The following is a 24,294-nucleotide window of genomic DNA, read 5'->3' as shown; positions in this document are numbered from 1 at the left end:
CAACCTCTGATACGCAGACTGTTTTGTGTGTACTTCGCTGTTAACCCGTTCCGTGCCTTATTGAGATGGATTTTATTCGGCGAGTCCCTGCTGATTTTCCCCACCGCGGCGCCCATGTCGGGGTGTGTGCCGTCGCCGATATTTTGTGTGCTCGTGCGGCCGTCGGGCTCGCCCACTAACCCCGGCCGCCTCCTCTCCGCAGAAGGCGCTGATGGGAGCGACGGTCGGTGTCGGTGTCGGGGTTGGTGTCGGGGTCGGGGTAGGTCGACCGTCCGCGACACAGCGCTGTCCGTGACGCCTCCTCTGCCTGCCCACGTGTGATTTGTGTGTGTGGTGTCCTCCACTATGACGTCCTCGTGACTGACGTCCGCATGTAGCTTGGTACTCGGCATGGCGCATGACGTGTGGATTTGCTTGAAGGGTGACTTGATAAGAAAGGCTGTTGCGTTTGTGGATTGGTAGGTAGTAGGTACTTTCGGAAAGACGCTAAACGTCGTCCATTGCATGTTCGCTCTGGCTGGTTCCGTCAGGAAATCTAATGCATGTTGTTTTTCTAAGCACCTTCGGAAGTTAATGATAAAACTCGACGGCATGTCCCGGTCTTGAAACGATTTTCTACTTGCCTCTATCACTTTTTTCTTTGGAGATGTCTATGAATCATACTTGATAGTTTCCTTTTCGCATTCTGCACCACTTTGATACCCTGAATGCGAAGCTTAAGCGGTCTCCTTTAAAGTTGTCCGTATTTGCTTTGCATTTCCGTGGATGTATGACGAAAGCCGACTATCTGCGGCACGACGTTCCAACTCTTAGCTGAGCTTCGAATATGACGGCGTTCTGTACAAAGTTCACAGCCCGTCTCTCCGTTGTTTTGTCCGAACTGCCTGAACGATACTGTATTTCGTCTCCGCACATCGGTCCCGTACCGTTCTCACAGTCCACGTCTGCTAGTGACCTCCGTCTCTGGTCAGCAATCTTCGTTTGTCCCTCGTCCAAAATGGTCGTTTGTCTCTTGCTCACGACTCTTGTCTGTGTACAAAGCACCATATTCATTACAATGGGGATAATTATAGACGTACAGAAACTGCTGTAATTTGGAGAAACGTCTGTACACGAGCTTCCAATTTCACGTTATTTGTCCTCAGTTCATCAATTAACATAAATTTTCCTTCAGCTCAATTGTAATCAAAACCTCTCAAATCAGCTGTTGATATTACCAGCCTTATCTCGCTCCCGAATTCAACCCTCGCCCTCACCCCTGTCCGTTCCGCCGCTGCCGTCCCGTTGCTGACCTCCCGACGCCTCCCTCCAACAGCAGGAGGTCGGCAAGCTGCCCATCAACGAGTCGGGCAATCTGGAGATCCCGCTGGCGAGCGGCAACGTGATGCGCATCCCGCTCGACTCGTGCAACATCTCCGAGGAGCTGAACCGCTCCGGCGTCTGGAAGGGCATCAACAAGGAGAACCAGCAGGGCCGCCGGGACGACGACGACCGCCGAGAGGACCGCAAACACCGCGGGTGAGCACGCGATGCGGTAGGAGGGGGATGGCGAAGGGGTGGGTCGAGGACTGGTGAGGACGGGCGAGGGTGGGTGGGTGACGGCTAGGACTGGGGGTGGTCGAGATTACCTGTGTGGGAGTCGTATTTTAGCGTAGTAGTGCGTCATGGGTGTAAGCTGTAGTTAGTTCAGCAGAATCTATTGTAATTGGATAAAAATATCATTAAAGGCGCTTTCAGCTTTGATACTTCAACAACCCGCCTCACGTATTGATTCAAGCACTATGCTCTTTTGGCACTGTGCCTTTTTCGACCGTTACTGACTACCTAACGTCAGTTGGTTGTCCCTGTCCACGCCACCCGATGACTTCACGTGACTGACTCCTCCCTCCGCTCGTCCGCAGTCACCGGCGTCACAAGAGCAGCAAGCGGGAGGCGCCGGCGGACGACTCGAACGCCACGCGGCTCACCACTATGCCCGAGGAGGCCGAGGAGGAGGAGGACGCCGGCATCACCATCAAGGTTGGAGGCAACCACCATCCAGAAGGTCAGACCGAACACTCTCTCCACCCTGCTGTCTCTCGCTCTCTCGCTCGCCGGCGCCGCACCGCCGCTGGCTGCTTCGCTCTGGTTCTGGTCTCTCCCCCTCTCTCTCCCCGGTGTGGCCCCGCTCTCCCTTCTGGCGCTCTCTCTGTAATTCCTCTCTCGAGTGGCTGTGTCGCTTGGTCTGGGGTCGGCGGCGCGGAGGCGCTGTCCTGCGGGATGCGCGCGCTCAAGATGCGCGGACTAACGGCTTTCGGGTACTAACGTGGGTGCTGGTGAACAGGCCGCTTGTGGTTTTCGTCACTTACGGCTAGACTTGTACATATTCCAGATTTCTGGTAAAAAACGTACCCGTTCAACAGCTAATGAAAGGCATTCAGTCATTTAGTAGCTACAAAAAGTAGAAAAAAAGTGATTTCTTTCGTTCTTTTCTGCAGATCATGTTGCGAAATGCTGATCAGTCTCTATTTTGGACTATCATCCACGAACGAACGCTTGTCAAAGTTGCGCAAAAGCTGGGCAGTTTTGGCGCCCATTCTCTCAGCAGATTTGGCGCCCTTTCTCTCACGGATTTTCTGAGTTGTGTAGATAGAGCGGAAATGGCGTTTGTTTTTATACGCTGGATGTGATGGGTGCCTGGCTTTGACTGTTGGTGATGGCAGCTTTTCATGGTGCCGGCTGAACGCAACACGTGTTTGTTTTTCTTGACGTCCTGTGTTGTAATCACCCCCGGCATGATGGTTGATTAGCCTGCATTTGCCACGCTGAAATCACCCCGTAAAAGGCTAAGAAAATCCTTGGTTCAATGAATGGACGTTGCATACTTAAGTCGACAATGTATGTTTAGGATAATTTGACGCACAGTTATCCTTTATCTTCGGTTAGAATCCTTGTCAGGCATATAAAATGAATGCTTAACTATGTCTGCGTTTAGAAGCATAAATGTCGTACATTTTATTGGCCTAAAAAAACTGCTAGACCAATCGTCCCTTGCAATTTTTTCTTCCTTCAGTTTCAACTTCGTCTTAACTGATATTCTGATAATCTGATATTCATTCTGAGCCATTTTGATATTTAGGTAACTTAAATCGATGGCAAAATCATAAAATTTGTTCGGCCGGAGCCTTTGTTGTGCCCATCACTAAAACATACTTGTAAAAGACGCTGAGCTATTAGTTTTTGACGTGTCATTATCAATGAGCTAAAAATTTGTATTCGAATGTGCCGCCAGCACCGGACATCCAGCGACGTTGAAAGGCCCATACAAAATTATAGCGCAAAACGGAGGCAAAAAGCATCTTTACGAATACATTAGAGAGCGTTGCTTCGATAGGTGCGTGCCTAAGAGGCCATAGACAGGGAGCTACTCTCGATACACGTTCGATGCCATCTGCGGCCCCAGACCAAGGGACTCAGTTGGAGAGAGAAGGACAGAGAGCTGGTAAAGAGGAGGGAGAAACAGATAAAGAGAGGGAGAGAGGAGTCTCAGGTGCGGCGCCGGAGCGATGTCAGAAGGAACCTCGAGAGGCGGAGGAGAGTCTGCTCGGGCTGACCGCGACGCGCTGGTTATCTGCAGCGAGCTCGCCCGGCCAGTAGGCTGACACGTAACGGAGCCGTCCTTGTCAGAGAGATAAACTCACATCAGTGAGGTGTTTCTTATAAATAAAACACAAAAGGGTGGAGTTCACGTGCTTGAACAAATTCAGGTCATTACCGGGCGTTGGCTGCAGATCACCAGCGCATCAGACTACATTATTTAACGATAGTCCGTGTTCGGTCGGTTATTTCCCCACTGGCCCTCCCTCCATTGCCTGCCTTTGTTAGTGTCGAGTGAGGGTGGGGTTGACCTCTCACCTCTCGGTTATCAGTCAGTGCTTGTGGGCGACTAACCACGGCCTCTGGGGCGAACAGTGAACGGGCATGTCCATTCTTCCTTGTTCTCTCGTATGCTTTGTGCGTATGGTGTTGGTTTGGACACTTGTGGTGCTGGTCTAATCATTAACCACTAGGACACCGTCCAAAGTAGCATGCAGTGTGTGTGCCGGACGTTAAATTGTTTGCGTCAGTTATCTATTGATCAAACGTTGGCCCAAATCGGCCTGGTGCACTGAGCCCTCGGGTTTGATTGCAGCACAGAAGAGCTCTGTTGCGAAGAGTGAGTAGTGTCTCAGATCAGCTGCCTGTTTCTGACGTCTGCCATGACTGCCCTAAGCTCAATGACGCCCGTGCTTATGCAGGCGATCAGATTAAATTGCATAGGCTGATGTGCTTCCGGAGGCGGTCCATTTCGTTTCCAGTTTTGTGCTGCCCGTTGATGCACTTTTCGTCTCTAGTGTATAGAAATTGTCAAGTTTGATCATAAATGCATCTTTGAAAAAGCAGAGGCGCACGCATGTTTCGATTCGGGATCTTGTTTTTTTTTGGGGGGGGGGGGGGGTCCGATACTAAAACTGCCGTACTAGCAATGCGCATGGCTTCTGGTTGCGGAAATAAGCATAGTTTTAATGTAGCGATCATTCTGATCATAGTTTACGTTTGTTGATGGATGCGCTTAATTTCAATAAGGGAATTTCGGCACTTTTTAGACGTACACTTCAAATATTTTTCATTCGTGACCAACCTAAAGCAGAAGGGCTTGTTTCACTGCCTGGCTGCTGCACAAATGTTCTTAGAAGTATCAGAATAGTTTCTCAGTGTATGCTGAAAACTACCTAGCATATGACTATATGCTATTTGCCTAGCGTTTTGTTGTTTGTGTACCTAACTGTCTGGCGTCTGCGTTTCTGACCCATTTACCTGCTTAGGTACTCAGTAGGCTTTTCTTTTACGTCCCTGTGCACCGTTCTTGTACTGAATCCTTGTTTCTCTTTCAGATCGAGAGGATAAACTCTGATAACTCTATGAACAAGAAAAGCTCAGAAACTGTAGTGTAACGTCCGCGCATATAGTCCGTTTTGGCCGGAGCGACACTGCAGCGCCGCGGTCGGACAGCGCACCACAACTTCCGCGACTGTCCGCCAGGTGGCAGAGGGGTCGCCGGCCACCTCGTCTCCGTCGTTTTAGTGCGGACACATTGTACCGTCGGCGGGCGGGCGCCAATGAAGTGGCGCGCCGCCGCGCCGCTGGTGGGGGTGTGTGTTTAGATGAAGCCCGTGCAGGCCTCGACTCCACCCAGAGATCAAATTGGTGTGTCTCTGGCGCCTGCGGCGGGCGTCGCGGTCGGTCGCGCCGAGCAGGAGCCGTGGATGTGATCCGGGCTGTCGAGCCGGCCTCTTAGAGGCGGCGCTCCGTGCCGTAGTCGAGTGTTTGGCTTGTGATAGGGTCGTCGAGGCGTCGCTCCAGACGCCGCCGCCGTCTGGCGCTCGGCGGTCGCGGCCGGACGCCGACGCCGCCATGTATCATTTTATCGGGTGACTATCGAGTGGTCCTGGCCGGTTCACTCGCGGTTGCTTTGGTCGGGGATGGATGCTGGTGATGATGTGCCTGATTGTACGCGGTGACTAACTCGTGTAGCCGTCTATCTCGCCGAGCCGAGCCGACTAACCGGCGGCCGCGCACGGCCCGCTCGGACCCGAGCGGCGCTCGTGCCGGCCGCCCCCTCGCAACGATGGGACGCCGACGGCGCCTACCGGCTCCGTTCGGCCCTTATTTATCACATTAGGTATTTCGGTAGCTGAGCGAGGCGTTGTGTGGCAGCATAAAACCCTACATATATGGCGCGAGTCGCCTGATTGCGTTCCGTTCCGTTTTCGTTCTCGTTCCGTTCCAAGCGCCGTTCTGGCGCTCGCGATCTCCTGACTGGGCCACCGACCGACCGACAGATCGACGACGCTCGTCGCAAACGATATATAATACACCGGAGGTGGCGGGCCGGCGGCCGGCGCGCGGCCGGCCCGTCCATCCGTCAGCCGTCTATATGTAGGGCTTTCCTGTGTGCATGTGTGTGTGCGCGCGCGTGCGAGTGCGGGTGAGGCGCGTGCAGGTGGTGTTGTAGGCGCGCGGCCACGGCCGAGAGGAGGGGCCGTCATGTGTTCCGTGTGCTCGACTGAAACTAGGGAGAGACGACAAAATAAACGGCCTGCGAGCGGAGCTCTGTGTGACCAGGACGGACGGGGCGGGACAGGGGGACGGGGACTGGGACCTGAGGCAGGGGAGATGATATATGGCAGCTGAGACAGGAGCTAGGAGAGCTGAGGCAGGGAAGCTGAGACAGGAGACAGGAGGGATAAGAGATAAAAACCCGGTTTACATAGGGTTTGTTGCAAGCTTATATCTCCGTCCGTGATGTTGCAAAAGATGCCAATGGTGCTTAACAATTTACAAAATGATCCCCTCTAAATATTTGAAGACCACTGCAACGAAATTATCGCCAAATTAACGAGCTAGAGCCTCGTCAAATATGCTATGTAAACCGGGTTAGTGGAGAGATGAGTAGCTGAGATAAGAGATGAGACAGGAGACACGAGAACTGAGGCAAAGGAGCTGGTACAGTAGACGAGAGAACTGAAACATGAGACTGATATAGAATAGATGATTCCGAAGTGCTGTGACAGGAGACGGGAAAACGGAGACGGGAGACAGGAGAACTAAGACGGTAGACAGGAGAATTGAGACAGGAGAGACGAGAGATAAAAGAGATAAAGAGATAAGACAGGAGACAGGAAGGAGAACTGAGACAGAAGAGCTAGGACAGTAGACGAGAGAGCTGATGCGTGAAACGGAGGTAGGATAGATGAGACCGGAGATCTGAGAATGAGATAGGAGACAAGAGACGGGAGAACCGAGGCAGAAGAGGGGAGGGCTGAGTCAATAGGCAGGAGAGCTGAATCAGGAGGCAGGAGAACTGCAACAGGAGAGCTGAGAAGGTAGACTGGATAACTGGGGAAAGAAGCTGAGTCGCCGTTTTCGGCACACCTGTTCATGCATCTTTTCCGCACATGTTGTGAAAATTTCAGACCCAGGGCTTTCAAGGTCAGGTCACCAGGTCACGTCAAGTGACCTCACCTCAGAAAAAGTTTCAATTCTCGTCAGAGCTACAGCGGCTAAACAATCGCCTTGAAACTTTCAGCGATTGATAAGAGTAACAGTAGGTATGTACAAAATGTAAATCTCGGAATTTTAATTCCGAGATTTACATTTTGATTTCGGTGACCTAAGGTCAGGTCAATTTTGCGACCTCTCCATTATAAGTCAATGGGAGAAAATTGAAATGCGCCTCTTGTGGACGAATGGTATTCAAAACCCTCTCAAACATCGGTTCATGGGTAAACATGACACACTGAATCGGAAAAATGCACCTGTGACCCCTCAGTGTGCCCCTGAGGTCATCTCAGGTCATAAACGGTCACCAGCAGTTTTTTTGGCTATAACTTTTGATAGAGACGTGCTAGAGCGATGAAAACACGTCAAATGTATTCAGCTTGACGATATGGATCGACCGATATGCAACATGACCCTTTCCGGTCAGGTCATGACCTTGACCTGAGGTCAAATTTCAAAATGACCTTTCAAGGTCATCGGATAGTTCATTCGGCGCGTCTCGACGAGAGGAACACGATGCTGGCAAACGTTATGTCGTGGCTTGCTTGGATCAAAAGTTATTACCGGAAAACTGTTTTTTGGTGAAAACGGCTATTTTTACAGTTTTTGCTCTCTGGAGGCTAAGCCGTTGACCTAAGGTCAAATCTGAGAACAATATTCAGAAAGGTCTGTAAAAGGGCTATCGAATGTGCTTTTCTGCGACGCTGTAGCTCTATTGGTTCCCGAGTTATCCGTTGGCAGTTTCCAAAGTTGTTGAAATGGCCTATATTTGACCTTTGATGACCTCTGGCGACCTGACCTTTGACCCGACCCAAAAAATGACCACCGAAGTCTTTCCGTCATTATATTTGACGCTCTTTCGAATGCCGCTTACCGCATGTCGCTACGGGGGGGGGGTGTTCAGACCCCCCCCCCCCGGGCCGGCGCGGAAGTCGCGGAGCATCGGCCCGGCGCGGGTTAATTTCAAAATTTGATTTCAAGTCAAGGTCATGACGGTATGACCTAACCGTAAAAGGTCACGGAGCGGACGGGGTGACAGGGCGGGTGGGGCAGTGGAACAGGGGCTGAAAACTGAGATATAAGACAGGAGTCATGAGACAGAAGATAGGAGAATTGAGACAAGATAGCTGAGGCAGAAACTAGGAGAAATGAGACTGGAAACCTGAGACAGGGGACGGGAGACTGAGACTTGGACGAGGGAATTGGGACATGAAAACTGAGGCAAGGTACGCGAGCACTGAACAGTAGACGTGGGAACTGCGGAGGAAGAAGAGCTGAAACAGTAGACTGGGGAGGTAAGACAGGAGACAGGACAGCTGAGAAAGGAGACGAAACAGGAGACAATAGAAAGGATAGCTGAAACAGGAGAAGAGAGACAGGAGACGGGAGCACTGAGACAGGAGAGATGATAAATAAGAGACGCTGGAACAGGACACTGGAGACCTAGGACAAAAGACGGGAGAACAGAGTCAGAAGACGGGAGAACTGCGATAGGAGAATTTCCACCTCTACATGAGAACATTAGCCGGGAGAACCGAGTAGGGAGAGCTTAGACAGGACACTACAGCTGGATAGATGAGACAGGAGAGCTGAGAATGTATGAAACAGCGGCGGGCGGCTGGACCACCAACTTGTCATTTTGCCCCACCAATTTAGCTACTTTTTAGGACTTTGTTGCTATGAAAATCAATCTTCTTCGCATCGAGGAGCTTAAAAATGTCTGTTTAATGGAAAATTTTACTTCTTTTAGGATAGGCATTGATTCAGTGTAGTATTTTATTCAACTCAACAAACGGACATTGTAGGTTTCACGACTTTTTTCCCCGCCAACTTTCCTGGAAAAGCTCAGCCCCTGGTATGAAACACCACCTTGCGATATGAACAAAACAAACTGTCCAAGCCTAAGCACTCCTGCGCTCTTGGAAACCACTCAGCTCAAGCAGAACGCCGTCTTCAGCCCCGAATAATTGTTTGAAAACGTCGTTCAGACTGTGGTTGCCAGTTCGGCTCAGGTGTTGAATGGGACATTCATAGCACCCTTCAGTCACTCAATGGCCTCCAAAAACTCAGTGGGACGCTACACAAAACGAACTCGACCAAAACATATAATGAAACTGTGGTAAAGGCCTTGGGTAATTAAACAAATTATTCAGCTACTAACCACTCTGACCAGCTCTGTTTGCCATTAAAAATCTGAAATGGTGAGTAAATAGTGGTGTCAGCGAGCCTTACGCCGTTCAACCTCAAGATTTGAAGGCGTCGCATAAATTGAAACGAAGACATTAGTCTCCATTTTTCCTTTTAACACGTTCAACTGGCTGGCCCATTTCAGATTGTGCTAGGAGCTATCGCCGCAAGACGGAAACAGTTCAACAGCGCCGAAACTGACTGCCAACACATGTGGATAAAGTGGCTTTCTGGTACCGAAAACACATATAACTGGTTCGACAAATTGCAGATCTTCTGCTGCGGCACAGAAGATTTTGTTCCAGTTACAGAACTAAGTGGTGGGTATTGTATCAATGATACAAATATCAAAATCTGCAAAGGTTACCGTATATAGGTAAACTGTTCTAAAATCCATGACAGAAAACTATCGTCACCTAACCAGACGCTCTTTCAACCAAGGCATGGCTAGAAAAAATATCATGGAGGTTTGACAGTTTTATCAGGTCAGAAATATTGACTGGATGACTGCATAAATCTGCATCATCAATGATTACCAAAGCCTGCGTTAGGAGGCTGGCGCAGTATGTACAGGTCTCGCGGGTTTTAGCGGTAGGTTTTGCACCTATAAAATTTAGTGTACTTCAGGCTATATCTTCGTCGTCTTAAGCTTTTAGGTGTTTAAGATGCGATCGACTTGTTGGTTCACCAGCCGACTATGATCGTGAAAAATGGTTTCATCGTAGATCGATTAGTTTCTGAGATATAACCGGAAATGTAAAAGTGCAAAACCTGCCGCTTAATATCGCGAGAGCCGTACCTAGCTCGTGCCCCGATTCGAGATTGGGTAAAAAACCTAGGTGCGCTAATGTTAAATATGTTTTGTGTGACTACGGCAGATAACGTGAAATCTGGTTTTGCTTGGAGGCATGGATCACGATACAAATTCGACACATGCTTCAAAAATCATATTGAAAACATTTAATTACCTACGATATAAGACACAACTACTGAAGACAAACCGAAAACAATCGGGTAAATTTCATCGACTGATTCCCTCTCTTTTGTCGCAGAACCTTCTCAAAAGTCCCACTGACCTTGCTACTCGATCGATTTTATACCACCCTCATAAAAGTAGACTCTAAACCTGTTTGATTTTCGATTACCGTCTTTGGACTGGACATCAGCGTCTGGCCGTTAACTCATTAGCTCTATAGAGAGGCTGATGGCTGAATTAGGTGACCGGCCGCTCCACAGGCCGGCACACAGCGCGGCGCGCTCTCATGTCCCCCGGTGACCGCGCCGATTTGTCCCCACTGGTATCAATGGGTCCCCGGGCGGCGCCACATCCGGGCCACCGTTTAATTACGACAATTAGACGTTTTTATTGATCTGTCCGGCGATTAGGGCCTGTTGCGGTGAGTGTTATTTGTTCTGTGATGGTCGGACAGCGGCGGCGATTGGTGGGGCCGGCCGCCGACCGCGCCCGATCGCCAGGGCTTCTCACGGTGTCCGGGAGACGGGCCGGCGTCACAGGGGGAGGGGGGGGGGGTAACCAGGAAAACGGTTCTCTCAGGGACACATGTCGGTGACGGCGGAAAATTTCAGTGACTGATGTGACACCAGGGTGGAGCTGTTTTACCAAACAAAGTGAAGACGGTTCTACCGCATATTTTGTTTAACCACATTCGACTTGCATGATCAAGTGATGACAAAGTGTACTGAGTTCTGACTCCTGAGGGTTAGAAGCAGGCAATGAAATTTGTTTAACGCACATTAAAGTTGCCTTTCGGCTGCTACTTATCAAAGCTGTTTGTCACTTTTATTTTCATCAAGATAACGACACGATATATAATGCAGCTCTGATGTGCTTTTTCAAGATGTTAACCCTCGCACTTATAGGGGAGGTCGAACGGATCCCCCTCGGTTTTTCGCGAATAACTAACGCAAAAGCGACCGATCGCGACGAAACTTTGAGTTCCCTCGGCCTGATCAATTTTACACCTATCCTGAAAAATTCATGACCCTGGTCCCTGACCCAAATGACCTTTAACCTGTCATCCGTTTCTCGAGACCATGTTTGGCCGGAATTGTGATTCCATGTATGTGAGCTTACATTATCTGCGCGTTTCCAGTCTTTTTGTGATTGTAAACGTTCAAACATGTGAAATGATGTTGGTCCCATGCATTATGGTGCGTGTCAAGGCCACATTGAGGTCAGGTCAAGGGTACTGACCTTAGATGACCTTGGTTCACATTTTTTACATGTTTCTAGGGTACTTTTTGTAGCTGACTTTTGATTAAGCACCCATTTGAACATTTACATTTTACGAAGTAGTTTTGGTGCCTATGACGTAACATGTTAAGAACCTGTCCGTGGTGGTTGACACCTACTAAGGATTTGTTTGGCTCCGTTTAAGGGCCTAATATGAAACTTATTGGAAGCCCAATGGCCGACACATACCGCATTTCGCCTTCCACAGTACCCACACCCCCACACCTGTATCATAAAAGGTCTCCCCCAAACCTCACATCGAGAAAGCGTTACACGCATAGCCGGCAGGACGCCTACTGGTTGAACTGACCTTACATGACCCGACCTAACCTTACTGCATAAAACATCATCTTTAATGAAAACTAGCATGGAATTTGTGATCAGCTCCCCCCCCCCAAAAAAAAATTAATAACCTCACTTTACAAAGCTCTATCAGGTTTCTTTTTTTATAAATTTAGTCCGAACCTTTTGATAGGAAGGATTCACAAGGACAGAGCCACCGCTAAGCGAAGCTTGTTGCGGTGACCCTGCCCTCTACTCCGATCTCGCAATTCCAATTCTATGGCAGAATTTAGAGTCCAAAGCGTAAGTACCGTGCGCACACAGCCGCGCACGGCCGGTCCCCTCACTGACTTCGCCTGGCTACGGCCTGCCACCAACCGCAACCATACCTGTCGGCTGTCAGGAGGCCCATAAATGTCAAGCGCCCGTTGCGCTTCGAACCCGGACTGATATAACCGGAAACGCGTGTTCTCACCACGCGGAGTCCAACGCTCTACCAACTGAGCTACGGGGCCGGCTCATAGGTCCCAATTTTCCCGACTTTTGGACCATTGACCTAAACTGGAAGGTCAACCAATGACCTAGGACCTTAAAATTGGGTATCATCAGCTTCCTTTCATCACGGGTAACGCGCTCATTTTTTTCTGCGAAGCTCTAGCTCGATCAGGGGCCAAACGGCAGGGGGGGGGGGAGCGGCCTATACGTTAGACGCTGTTAAAAGGCCAATACGGGCGAGGTTTAAATCACAGTCTTTTGTGCAACAATGAGTTGCTTGCTACATCCTCGTTCGCCAAGGATTTGTTTTGCTCCGTTTAAGGGCATAATATGAAACTTATTGGAAGCCCAATGGCCGACACATACCGCATTTCGCCTTCCACAGTGGCCACACCTGTATCATCAAAGGTCTCCCCAAACCTCACATCGAGGAAGCGTTAGACGGTGAAATCGCTAAATCAGCAATCCGGGCCCGCGTTCTAGCTATCAATAATCGATTCCAAACAGGTGTCATCGCGCGTCCTGCGTTATGTGGAGGGATATTTGTCATAGCTACGGTCTGTATGAACACTTGCGCGGGCATCAATATAGATAACGTCGCTTCAAACCCAAAAGGTGTGCCGTAAAAGCAACACCTGGGGGCTCTGTGTTACAGAAATGTAATGTCGTTATATTGATATTTCGGACAACTTGTTGCATGTCGTCTTAAAGAACAGTAATATACCTTCAAATAAATGACAACAAAAATGAAATTGATAGCTAACGCCCCACAGCACCGCGAAAAAAAAATATGGCCAGAGCTGTCCTTCATTTGTTTCTGGTGCCGATATGCCTAAATCGTAACCATCTGCTAGTCCCCGAGTTTGAGAGTCTGACATACCTTGTCTGAAACAGCGGTCGCACCCCTTCAATTTGTATCATTTTGTGTCCCTGAAAGGTGCTCAATTCGTGTCCTGATCACACTGCTATAATCAGTTTCACGAGACTTTTTTACATTTTTTTTAACTAAAGAAGGGACCTCTCTTGGCCCTTCCTTAGTCCACCTTTCCTTATCACAGTTGGCGTTAAGGTGCGCATATATAGTTGTCGGAAAGATTAGGCCTCAGGAAAAGGACGTGTTTGCAATGGACCATAGCTATTATCTGCTAAATTGGTTAACATACTCAGATGTATTCGTAATTCGACGCCTAAGCACAGTAATTTTTGTTGTCCTTTGCGCCTTCATAGGTGTATAAGTAACGCTTAAGTAAGCATTAGCTAGACCACTGGCATGATCTAGCTTTGTATTGTAAGTATTTTGAGTTTGAAACATCTGATTTGCCGTTCTGCCAAGCATTAGTCGTATCGTAATATTGGTTGCTTAGGTTTGCAGTGTTTGTGGTGTGGAGAAATTCAGTTAAATCCTGACTTTTATCCTTATGCAGCCACGAAGTTTCTTCATGCTAGGCACTGAACTTTGATTCAGTAGTAATTTCCAACAGTCGCAGACGTATACAGAACAAATCTGGTGGCGATTAAATGCGACAACTCAAGAAAGCATAGCTATACAGTATACATGTATAGTATTAGACTACTGGCATGATCTAGCTTTGTAAGTATTTTGAGTTTGTAACATCTGATTTGCCGTTCTGCCAAGCATTAGTCGTAATATTGGTTGTCCATATTTGGTGAAACAGTCCCATCCTGCGTTGAAGTCTCCGAGTGTTGCGGCACAGCCTACCAGTACAGGAAGTAACGCGGCCCAGCCTATGTTTCAGGCTGATTTTAATGACGATGTTATGCGGCTACCACAGAACGACTGGGTTTTCTTTCAATTGAGCTTAGCTTTAAGTTGTTTGATGTTTTAGCTAAGTTAACATGTAACATAACTTCTACCTATATCTTATTTTCAATATTTGATCCGTATGTCTAATGGGGATGCAAATACAAATTGACCTGCTGTGTCTCCTGCATTCATAGTGAAAAGTTAAGGAAACATGTGATCACTCCAATTGATCACCCCAGCTGAGATTTGGGCCAGTTGCTCGCCCACACCGCGGCGCCGGGCCGGCAGTAAACAGGGCTCATTTACGGCTCGCTGTCGGTGATCTTCTGAGGCCGGTTTGATTGTCGGCCTCCGCACGACACCACTTATCGAAGCCACCAGTCGGCCCGGGAGTTCGATCCATCGGAAACCGGGCCGTAACAGTATACATTAGTGCTGTCAATCGTTCATCACCTCGCGCCTCGGCTCGCGCGCCGCCTCTGATAGCGGCGCCCGCTGCCGAGTGCATGGCGCTTCCAAAGGAGCCGACGCCGCAAGCCTTCTCCGGTTTAGATGATAATTCATTCATTTCGATTCTATAGAAACTTCCGCCACGCTTGTTATCAAAACAATTGGGTGTGCGGCCCACCGCGGCGGCGCCGCGGCCGCCCGGGGTGTCCCACTGTGCACCCGGGGTGCGCCATTCACGCAGCGCCGGCACCCGCAGAGAGCTCTGCCATTTCCATTTTTCTCATTATTGGTCGGACAGAGAAGAGCCGGCGAGAGTGAGAGAGTGAGAGCGGCCGGTCGCGCGGCCCGCCCGGCCGGCCGGCCGGCCAGCTGACGCGGGGCGGAGCTTACCGCACGCCCCGCCCCCTTATTAATCATCCAGCGCGCCGGGCGATGAGCAGGCAAATGGTAGGCGGTCGGTCACCCGTAAGGCGGCGGCGCGCGGCGGCGGCGGGCCGAACGCACGCCAATCTCGCCCTTACCGACACGCCGGTCCTTAGACAATCGTTAGTTTAATAATGTATCTCATTAAGTGCCTCACTAGCGCACCTACTGGGCAGGCAGGGAAGCGCGCCGGCGCCGCGCCAACATCTCAATAGAGCGGCGGCCGAGCAGCGGCTTCCCGATCGCCCGAGGGCACGTCAGCGGCGGCGGCGGTGGCGGCGCACCGGGCGGCGGCAGTGGCGCCGGACGGCAGCACCAGCTCGCGGCACGACGAACCACTCCACACCGACAGCACGGCGCCCGGCGACCTGCATTGCAGCGGCGCCGGAAACCGAGCGCGCGCGGCGGACAGCGGCGCACCGGCGGCGGACAGCGGCGCAAAGGCGGCAGACAGCGGCGCCAGAGTAGCGTGCAGCGACAGCTGAGAGGCCGACCGGCCACAAGACTAGAGTACGGAGCTGAAGACGGTCAATACTGCAGCAGCTTGACTGACGGCCGGCGGCGGAGGCTCGTTTCGACACGTGGGAGATCCAAAGTGTCGAGGTGTGTGCTATATGTGAGAGAGAGGACCACGTGTTGAGAACGGTCAGAGTGTGTGCACGGAGACGCATTGGACACGAACGGTTACTGAGTGAGCCTGGGCCTTTGCAGAACAGTGCGGCACTGTGTGACTGATATACTGTCAATAGAGAACTCAACCTCCAGTGTACGGTTCAGCGACTATTTCCCCAGCCTGTGACAGAGATTTAGACAGACACTCGAGGGCTGCACCATGGACCTGAGCATGAAGGTACCGGAGGGCGCCGCCGTCTCCCCGGCCACCAACGGGTTCAGCTCAGCCAGTCCCCCGTCCCGCAGTCAGAGCAGTCAGGGCGGCGCCAGTCCGGGTCAGGTCAGCCCCAGCCGCGGGGAGGTCCTCTCGGACCACAGCCGACCAGCCTCCGGCGGCGGCGGCGGTGGCACCGACTCCACACCCACCAGGGAGACCCCCAGGGCGGCAGCCGAGCCTCGGGGGCACCCGTTCCCCGTCAGCAGGCTGATGGCCCGCGAGCCTGCCGAGGGGGTCGACTCGACCGCCCCCGCCCCCGCCCCCGCCGCGGGCGGCGACCCGGTGACATCCAGCGGCGGTGGACCGACATCCAGCGGCGCCGATGGACCAGCGCCAGTCGGTGAGTACCGAGGGATGTCAGAGATGTCAGAGATGTGATAAGATGTCAGAAATATCAGTGATGTCAGAGATGTGCCAAGATGTCCAGTGCGGGCTGTGGTGGGTGTGTGGAGACCACCCAGTCGTTTCACTGGTAGACAGCCTCGTCAACTTCACTTTGCCTAATGGTAGAGGGGGAGGGGTTAGAGCTCGCTGACGTCATGAGTCATTTGCAAAGTTTCTTCATGTTTCGAGTCCAGAGATCAAGCAAAGCAAAGCTCCAGCAAGCAGGTCCAGAGAGGAAGCAAAGCTTCAGCCCTAGACTGGGCTGGAGCTTTACTTGCTCCCAAATGCAAGTGTATGGGTCATGGGAATTGGGAGTGCGTGTAAATCTAGGTCTGTAGAGACAAGAGGGGATGATATTGTCCTCAAGGCCGAGAAATCAGTCTGCAGCAGCCTCTTATTTCAGGGGGCCACGATGTCGCGAAAGCTTCCCAACCAATTTCAGATGTTTCCCTTTCTGTGCGAGGATGTCACCCACCGCAAACTAAGAGCTCACACCGGTCCGTCAGGGTCCATTGCTGGTCTGAGAGGACCTCACACTGCGCCAGTGTGGGAGGGCTCAGGAGTTTTGCTTTTCGGTCTGCCTCCGGGGTTCGGATCCCTGCGTTTCTCGTCCCCAAAGCATCCTCAGTCCTGATGGCGCAGCATCACAGAAGGAGAGAAGCTCTCTACGTTGACACCGGCGTTTTGTAAATTTGTTTGTAATACCACGCAGAAGGTAGTTGGTCTGGAGCTTTACATCAACTGTAAGGAAAGAAAGCTCTTGTTTTGAGGCTGTTTCATAGACCGCATGGACCATGTCACACGCCCATACAAACCCTTGGAGCTTCGCCACACGATTGAATGGAATCGCACATCTTCACCTTCAAGATCATGGCAGTAACGCCATTTAAGCGCTGACTATTACAGCCTGGCTGAAAATGAGCACGATACATCTCAGAATTGAGAATAGGTTCCCCCTGACATCCCTTGATTTAGCCGATCGTAAGTGAAAAGTCTCGACCGGGTGGCATCACTTAATCGTTTCACGCTTTTGCAAGGTTCTATGTGTCTCGAATCGAACGGAAATGACAACAATGGGTGTCAACAATTTATATAGTGCGGCCTGAGTCAGATAAAGGGTCTACCCGCTATCCGAGGCACGAAGCGCTGTCAAAAGACACGCTGTGCCGTTTCAGTCATTACGCAAATTCACACAAGTCATTCAGCGTGATAATGCCATAACTAGTGGTGCAGGCGGCTGGCGGCTGCTTTAGAAGAGTTGAAGCGACACGGCTCGGTCATCTTTGCTGTCTATCTTTCTAGCCGGCCGAGAGTGGCGGCGAGAGCCCGTTTCGAACCAATTCGGCGTTCATCTTTATTTTAGAAGGGTTTGTTTGCGAATCGCAGTTAATGGCAGTGGTCGTCAAGTACAAAGGAAGTTGTGGCAGTCGCTCCCCTGCTGATGAAAATAAATGGCCAATGGGGGCTTGACAGCCGTCCTCTTGAGACAGTCAGTTGCCTCAAAGGGTGGTGGAAAATGCGGCCCTGTATGTTTCCTGCTTGTCTATGTGCGAAACATTTGGCGTGTGAATACTGGGTTGTCAAAATCAATCAGCATGTGCACTGTGCAGCTCAGCTCTGCAAATGTCATGCCTGTTTTCGGATCGATGGCAGCTATTCTCTTCTTGAGGCTTACTGCGTAGGGGAGACTGGGGCAAAGCGGCCACCCTAACATTTCTTACGATGCCGACCCATGATTTTTAAACTTGGAAACATTCTTTCTATACCAATGTGATCTCTACTAAATTGTCTTTTTTTATGTTAACTTCGTTTCATTTCTAAGGCGTTCACCTATGGGAGATATTGGCAAAACTTTAAACCTATACATTTTGGCCACTTTGCCTCATACCCTGGGGCAAAGCGGCCACCGGCGACTTCCAAAGTCCCGATATGAGAAAAAGTGAAGTTGACTCATGTACGACTGTAGCATTTGATGGTGACATGGTTTAAACGAAGATGGATGTTTAGTTTGTCATCCTCCCATCTAACTATATGTACACTCGGTCGCCAGGGGCTGGCCCTGGGAGGACGATGTGCGACTGCCGGCAGCGACTGTATGTAAGCATGTATTGACATCAAAAGCCTCCCACATAAAGCGTGGCGATTACGGCTTGGCAAACAAGGAAAGGACATTCATGGAAGAATAACATTTAATTGCACTTTATGGTAACCCATGTAACCGGAAAATGGCCAAGATGAACGCATGACGATAGGTACATTCCAATATCAATAACGTTTGTTGTCCAAGCTGAAGCAATTTATGGAATTAGGAGCTGTTCAATCTGCCCAGTCCGCTTAGCCCCGCACCTATCATCAGATTGACAAAAATCTTCCGGCCCTGTTATTAGTAAGACAAAACACATTAACCCTCGCCCGTATAGGGGGGGGGGTCGAACGGACCCCCCCCCATGGTTTTTCGCGAATAACTCGCGTAAAAAGCGACCGATCGCGACGAAACTTTCAGTACCCTCGCGTTAATCAATTTTACACCTACCCTGAAAATTTCATGACCCTGACCCCAATGACCTTTGACCTGTGACCTACTTTTCGAGACCATGTTTGGCCGGAATCGCGATTCGGCGTATGTCGGCTCGCATTAGCCGCGCGTTTGCAGTCTTTTCGTGGTTTCAAGCGTTCAAACATGTGATATAACGTTGCCCCCATGCATTAGGGTGGGTGTCAAGGTCACCTGAAGGTCAGGTCAGGTCATTGACCTTTGGTGACCTCGGTTCACTTTTTCGAGTTTTCATGTTTCTAGGCCAGTTTTTGGAGCTGAATTCGAATTTAGCAACCATATGAACATTTACGAAGTAGTTTTGGTGCCTTCGTAACATGTTACGAAGCTGTCAGAGGCGGTTGACACCTACTAGGAATACCCGGCAGGACCCCTACTGGTTGACCTGACCTGACCTGACCCGACCTGGACTAAATGCATGAAGACATCATCTGTGATCAAAACTAACATGATATTCGTGATCAGCGCCCCGAAAAACCCCATAGCGGCCACACTTTACGACGTTCTAACAGGTCCCGATTTTCCGACTTTTGGGTCATTGACCTGACCTGCAAGGTCAACCAATGACCTAGGACCTTAAAATTAGGTATCATCGGCTTCCTCTCGTCACGGGTAACATGCTCGTTTTTTTCCGCGAAGCTCTAGCTCGATCAGGGGCGAAACGACAAGGGGGGGGGGGTCTAACGGACCCCCCCCCCCCTTATACGTTCGCGGCTGGAAAAACACCAATACGGGCGAGGGTTAAAATTGGTAAAGGGCATGTACGATAACAACTCAATGCAAGAATGAGAACAACTAGCTTAATTAACTTCCAAACTGTTCTTGCATAAAATAGCGTCCAAAATGCGTAAGAATATTAGGATGATAAGAATGACCTGGGAAAATATGCCTTTTCGTCTGTCACGGAAAAAAATGGCGATGGGTCGGAAACTCCCGTCTGGCTCATTCGAACGACCGAGAAGAGAAGTATATTTGGCAACCATAAAATGGAGCTGACGCCAGTTGCGCTGGACTACAACGAAGAGTGGCCACTTTGCCCCGGGTGGCTGCTTTGCCCCGGGTGGCCGCTTTGCCCCGGGTGGCTGATTTGTCCCGGGTGGCTGCTTTGCCCCGGGTGGCTGCTTTGCCCCGGGTGGCCGCTTTGCCCCGGGTGGCCGCTTTGCCCCGGGTGGCCGCTTTGCCCCGGGTGGCCGCTTTGCCCCGGGTGGCCGCTTTGCCCCGGGAGGCCGCATTGCGCCGGTCTCCCCTATGCCATCAGTTGGGTCTCACGTCGTTTCTACTGCACCAGTCAACCAGTGTAGCTGCATCACTTTGTCACTTGATCTCGGGGTAAAACCGTACTAATAGGCGAACGTTGTACGTAATCTGCTGCGCATCTTGAACGATTTTTAACCTCTTAATAAAACATAAACGGATCCAGAATGGAGGTCTCGGACGCTGCGGGGAGCACACCTCCGAATATACATTCTTGGACGATACCGCGAAAACGAAATAATTCTATCGAGAGTTTTCAAAGGATTTCATGCACGAGGCCTTGGCCGAGTGCATGAAATTCTTTGAAAACTCGAGATAGAAATATTTCGTCGCGGTAGAGTCCTAGATATTATTTCCCAAGTTATTTCCTGTATGTTTCTTAATATCGTTCGTTATCTGCTTAAAAAGGCCGAAATATGCATAAATAAAATACAGTAACAATAACTACACGTTAGATACTGAAATACTGGCAGTTCTAATCACTTAACAGTTCAGCAAAGCTTACATATTTTCTTTAAAACAGAAGCCCTCGATGAAATCAAGCTATCCAAGAAAACCATCCAAGAAAACGTCTCGCGCAAAGTTTCTTGGATGGCTGGATTGCATTGCAAGACTGCATCAAACATACAGGAGCTTCTCCAAATTCCAAAAAAAAATCCTCGGATTTCGATTCCTGATACGTCGCTGTGCAGTTCATTGTAAACTTTTTAAATAGAAACTGCTTAGCTTTTTATTCCAGAAAACCGACAAATTTTCATTAGTTTCGGGCGCTGCGAGGGGGCAGTTTCACCAAAGGCCCCCCTTAGATCCGCCAGTGTGATGAAAAGGAAGTCATTTCTACCAGTAAAAGTTGACAACGTTGAAGGAATGATGAAATTATACATCGACTCCGTAAGTACAGGGTGTTCAAGTATCACTACTTTAAACATATCCGCTTTCTTAACCATATGACGCACATCATTCCAATTTCTTAGATTTTGTGCAATATAATGACATTTTCTGTAGCAGAATTGCCGATTCCCATGGGTTTTCACACCAAGACAAAAATAAAAAGAGCTCAATTATGGCATTTAACAAAATGGTTCGTCACAATCTGCCGATAATTTTGTTAGGACCTCGCCTTTTGCTTGTTGTAGGTACCCATTAGCATGCTCAACGCTCATCAATAGTTTTCTGCAGCTATTGGAGATCATAAACGCCATGGAAAAATGGCAACGACAATCACCTATCAGTCTTAGGACAGCACTGTTGCCATGTCTGAGCCTTTCGCCAAAAGCCAAAACTCGTCGCTGCCACCGTGCACACTGCACAGGAGGTGTGACTCACTCCCACATTGCGCACACCCTAAAGCTGAGCACATTGCACATTATGAGCGAGGATAGTGAGGCTTTGTGAACGTGCATCTGCTATCGTGTCTTTTATCCACGTGCTTCGGAGCAAAACCGAGTGGAGGCTGTTGCTGTAAATTGTGCCGTCGAGGCAGGGAAACTCGCGTCGCCAGACCCTCACACGTTATTGATCGTTGCGCTTATAATTGCGACTGTGTTTCATCTTGTTGCTGTACTCATGATGCCAGTAGCGCACAATGTTCTTATCCTGAAAGTGCCGCAAAAAAATTATTAATGAGCTTGTGCCTGGATTTGTTACGTGAAATGAGTTCAAACTGACATAATTGGCGGCAGACTGTGGCAAACATTTCCTGAAGTTCCAAAACTCAGTTTTTTTGTTTGTATTCGGGTATAAAAAAAATTTCGCCTAGGTTCTTTTAGCTCTGTCTAGTAAAATGTCGTAATACCGGCACAAAATCTGGAAAATTTAAACGATGAAGGTCGTAAAGGTAAACCACCGTTGGTGGCGCGCAGCAAATACATTTCGCCTAGGTTCTTTTAGCTCTGTCAAGTAAAATGTCGTAATATTGGCACAAAATCTGGAAAATTTGAACGATGAAGGTCGTTAAGTTAAGCCGTTTGAGATCGTGCCACTTTTTCAAACATTTATGGATGCTTAGCAAAAGACATACATACAGAGGCATACTAGGTGTGCTAAATAACTACTACGTAGTACGTAATTAAATGTTTGAGTTGCGTAAAAAAATCAAATAATCAATAGCATATGGTATTGTATATTGTCTATACTCGAAAAAAGTCCGAAGCAATCAAGGATTAACCCTCGCCCGCACATGGGGGATGGTTGCCCCTCCCCCAGATAGTCTTTCTGCTCTGCACTCAACATTTTTAGAGCTAGAAGGCTGACTTTTCGTATAGCTGCTCCTCTATTCTTTCTTGATGTCCACTGAAAATTTCAAGTTTCTGTGATTTTTTGTTTCGGAGATATGACCTTGTTTTTCAGGTCATGTCATGACCCAAATGGCCAATTCTCAGCATCTTGCGTTTGCCATGGGCCTTGTGAGCTTTTGACACCTTGATTTCGGCCTTTTTTGCCAGTCTTACCTCCCACCTATCATGGAACATGTTGTTCGACAATGTACAGGTGTCAAGGTCAGGGTCAAGGTCAACCTAGGTCATCTAAGATAATTGCGTTTTAGGCAAGCTGAATTTACTTTTTGTGAAGTTTTTTACTGCATTTTTGGTAAAAGCTTCTCAGATCATGATTTCATGTAAAATGGACACAAAAACAATCGGTGCACACATCAGTATACACACAGACACACAGACATACAAACACATATAACTGACCTTGACCTAACTTGACCTGAAATGACCTCAGCAGCAAAAATCTGGTCGGGTAGTGTGACAAAGAGGTTCTAGCTGGCTTGGCACCAGAAAACAGCATCGTCATCGGTATATGCTAAGCAGCGCACTTGATATCCAACGGTGACCCAAAACAGCAACATTTTTTAGCTTGACCTGACCTGGAAGGTCAACGACTGACCTAAAAAGGTAAAACTGGGTATCATTGGATTTGTCTCTTCCCAAAGAATCTTTTTGGTCTTTACCGCTAAGCTCTATCTCCAACAGAAACGAAATGGCGCGGGGGGTGGCAACCCCCCCCCCCCCATGCGTGTTCTAGGATGGGAAAATGGTATGTGCGGGCGAGGGTTAAGACCTTTATGAGTACATTCAAACTCGGTCCACCAGAAACCTATGATATAAATAAAGCATAAAAAATAACTAGACGCCTGCGAACCCGGTTACCGACCCAGCGGTTCATTCCTACCCCAAGTGCCGCCTCACCTTCACATCCGGTCTTTGGCGAGCTCTGTTGCTAACGTGCTCTGTTGCCAGGGACTGCTGGGTAGGTACTACACTTTTGTTCCTCCGACCTCCAACGGGAGAAAATGAAGCAATTTTATACCAATTTCACAGAATGTGCTAGTCAAGGACGAAATGTTTCTATTTTGAGCTCTGAGGGGATTTTCTCATTCCAGCAGTTATACTCTTCATATCATTTGGTGTGAATAATGACCTTTTACTCTTTGTACGACGCGTTTGCGCGGTTACCATGTGGTAGATTTCATAAATCGATTGTGAAAACGCCTCCCCACAGCACCCATTGTTCGCGCAGTTAAACTGCAAGAGCAACCCCGTCATTTCCCATAACTGTCACTTCCGTCCGCACGCACATATTTCAGCCGGCAATTGGAGCGGCTGTCGCGTGCGCCACCCCAAACGGTTTTCGGTCTCGTTTCCCGCCAGTGTACGATGGGCGAAGTTGGCGCGTTTGTGTGCGCGCGGACGAGCGGACGGCGATTAGTGGCGCGCCGTTTAGCACACCTTGTTGGCGCACTCCGGGGCCGGCAGCCGGGCCGCTGATGAAGTTATTAGCAGCGGGATAGTTGCCGCTAATGCAGCCGGCTCCTTCCGGCCGGCCATCCATCATACCCCTGTTATAGCCGGCCCAATTAGGACCAATTACCAGAGCGCTGCTAAGGATACGGCGTGCATTGTGTGCTCAGTAGAGGGAGGGGCCGCGCCCGCGGGGACGCACGCAGGTGGGAAGCGCTGCCTGCCGGGAAATGGCCCGCTCAATGGGGTCCCGGGGCCCGTGGTCCGCGCCTCCAGACACCGCCCGACGGCAGCAGCTGGCCCATTGCAGACGGCACCGATGGTTAAAGAGGCCGAAAGAAGGCGATATAGCATTACCGTAGGAGGCGCTGGGTATCTGTCGAACATGAGGGCAGCACGTGCACCCTCGAGGGTCCGCCAGATGGGAAAATTAACTAGAGCTCTTCCCAAAAGTGATTATTGAGCTTACCAGGGAATCGCGTCCGCATGCCTTAGCTTGAATGTGTTTCGTCAAAGCCGAAACTTACTTAC

The 24,294-nt window shown here is 49.8% G+C and overlaps 1 protein-coding gene across 50 annotated transcripts in view; it reads left to right on the top strand.

The window, feature by feature from the left end:
* The window catches only part of LOC122365278 (sodium bicarbonate cotransporter 3-like), a 133,169-nt gene extending 127,040 nt beyond the window's left edge, over positions 1-6,129 (top strand). For 17 of the 50 annotated variants that reach the window (XM_043336319.1, XM_043336321.1, XM_043336339.1 and 14 more), the window contains 4 exons: positions 203-259; positions 1,316-1,518; positions 1,902-2,019; positions 4,914-6,129. In XM_043336319.1, coding sequence (XP_043192254.1) covers positions 203-259; positions 1,316-1,518; positions 1,902-2,019; positions 4,914-4,973 — 438 coding nt within the window. In that variant the 3' untranslated portion in view covers positions 4,974-6,129. Of the gene's footprint in view, positions 1-202; positions 260-1,315; positions 1,519-1,901; positions 2,045-4,913 lie in introns of all 50 variants that reach the window. The other 33 variants (XM_043336352.1, XM_043336363.1, XM_043336355.1 and 30 more) reach the window with 3 other exon arrangements.
* The last annotated feature ends 18,165 nt before the right edge of the window (positions 6,130-24,294 follow it).

Source organism: Amphibalanus amphitrite, unplaced genomic scaffold (genome assembly GCF_019059575.1).
Source record: "Amphibalanus amphitrite isolate SeventyFive unplaced genomic scaffold, NRLGWU_Aamphi_draft 000727F_arrow, whole genome shotgun sequence".
Classification (NCBI taxonomy): Eukaryota; Metazoa; Arthropoda; class Thecostraca; order Balanomorpha; family Balanidae; genus Amphibalanus; species Amphibalanus amphitrite.
The sequence above is the reverse complement of the archived record's forward strand: the minus strand, read 5'-3'. Positions and strand labels throughout refer to the sequence as shown.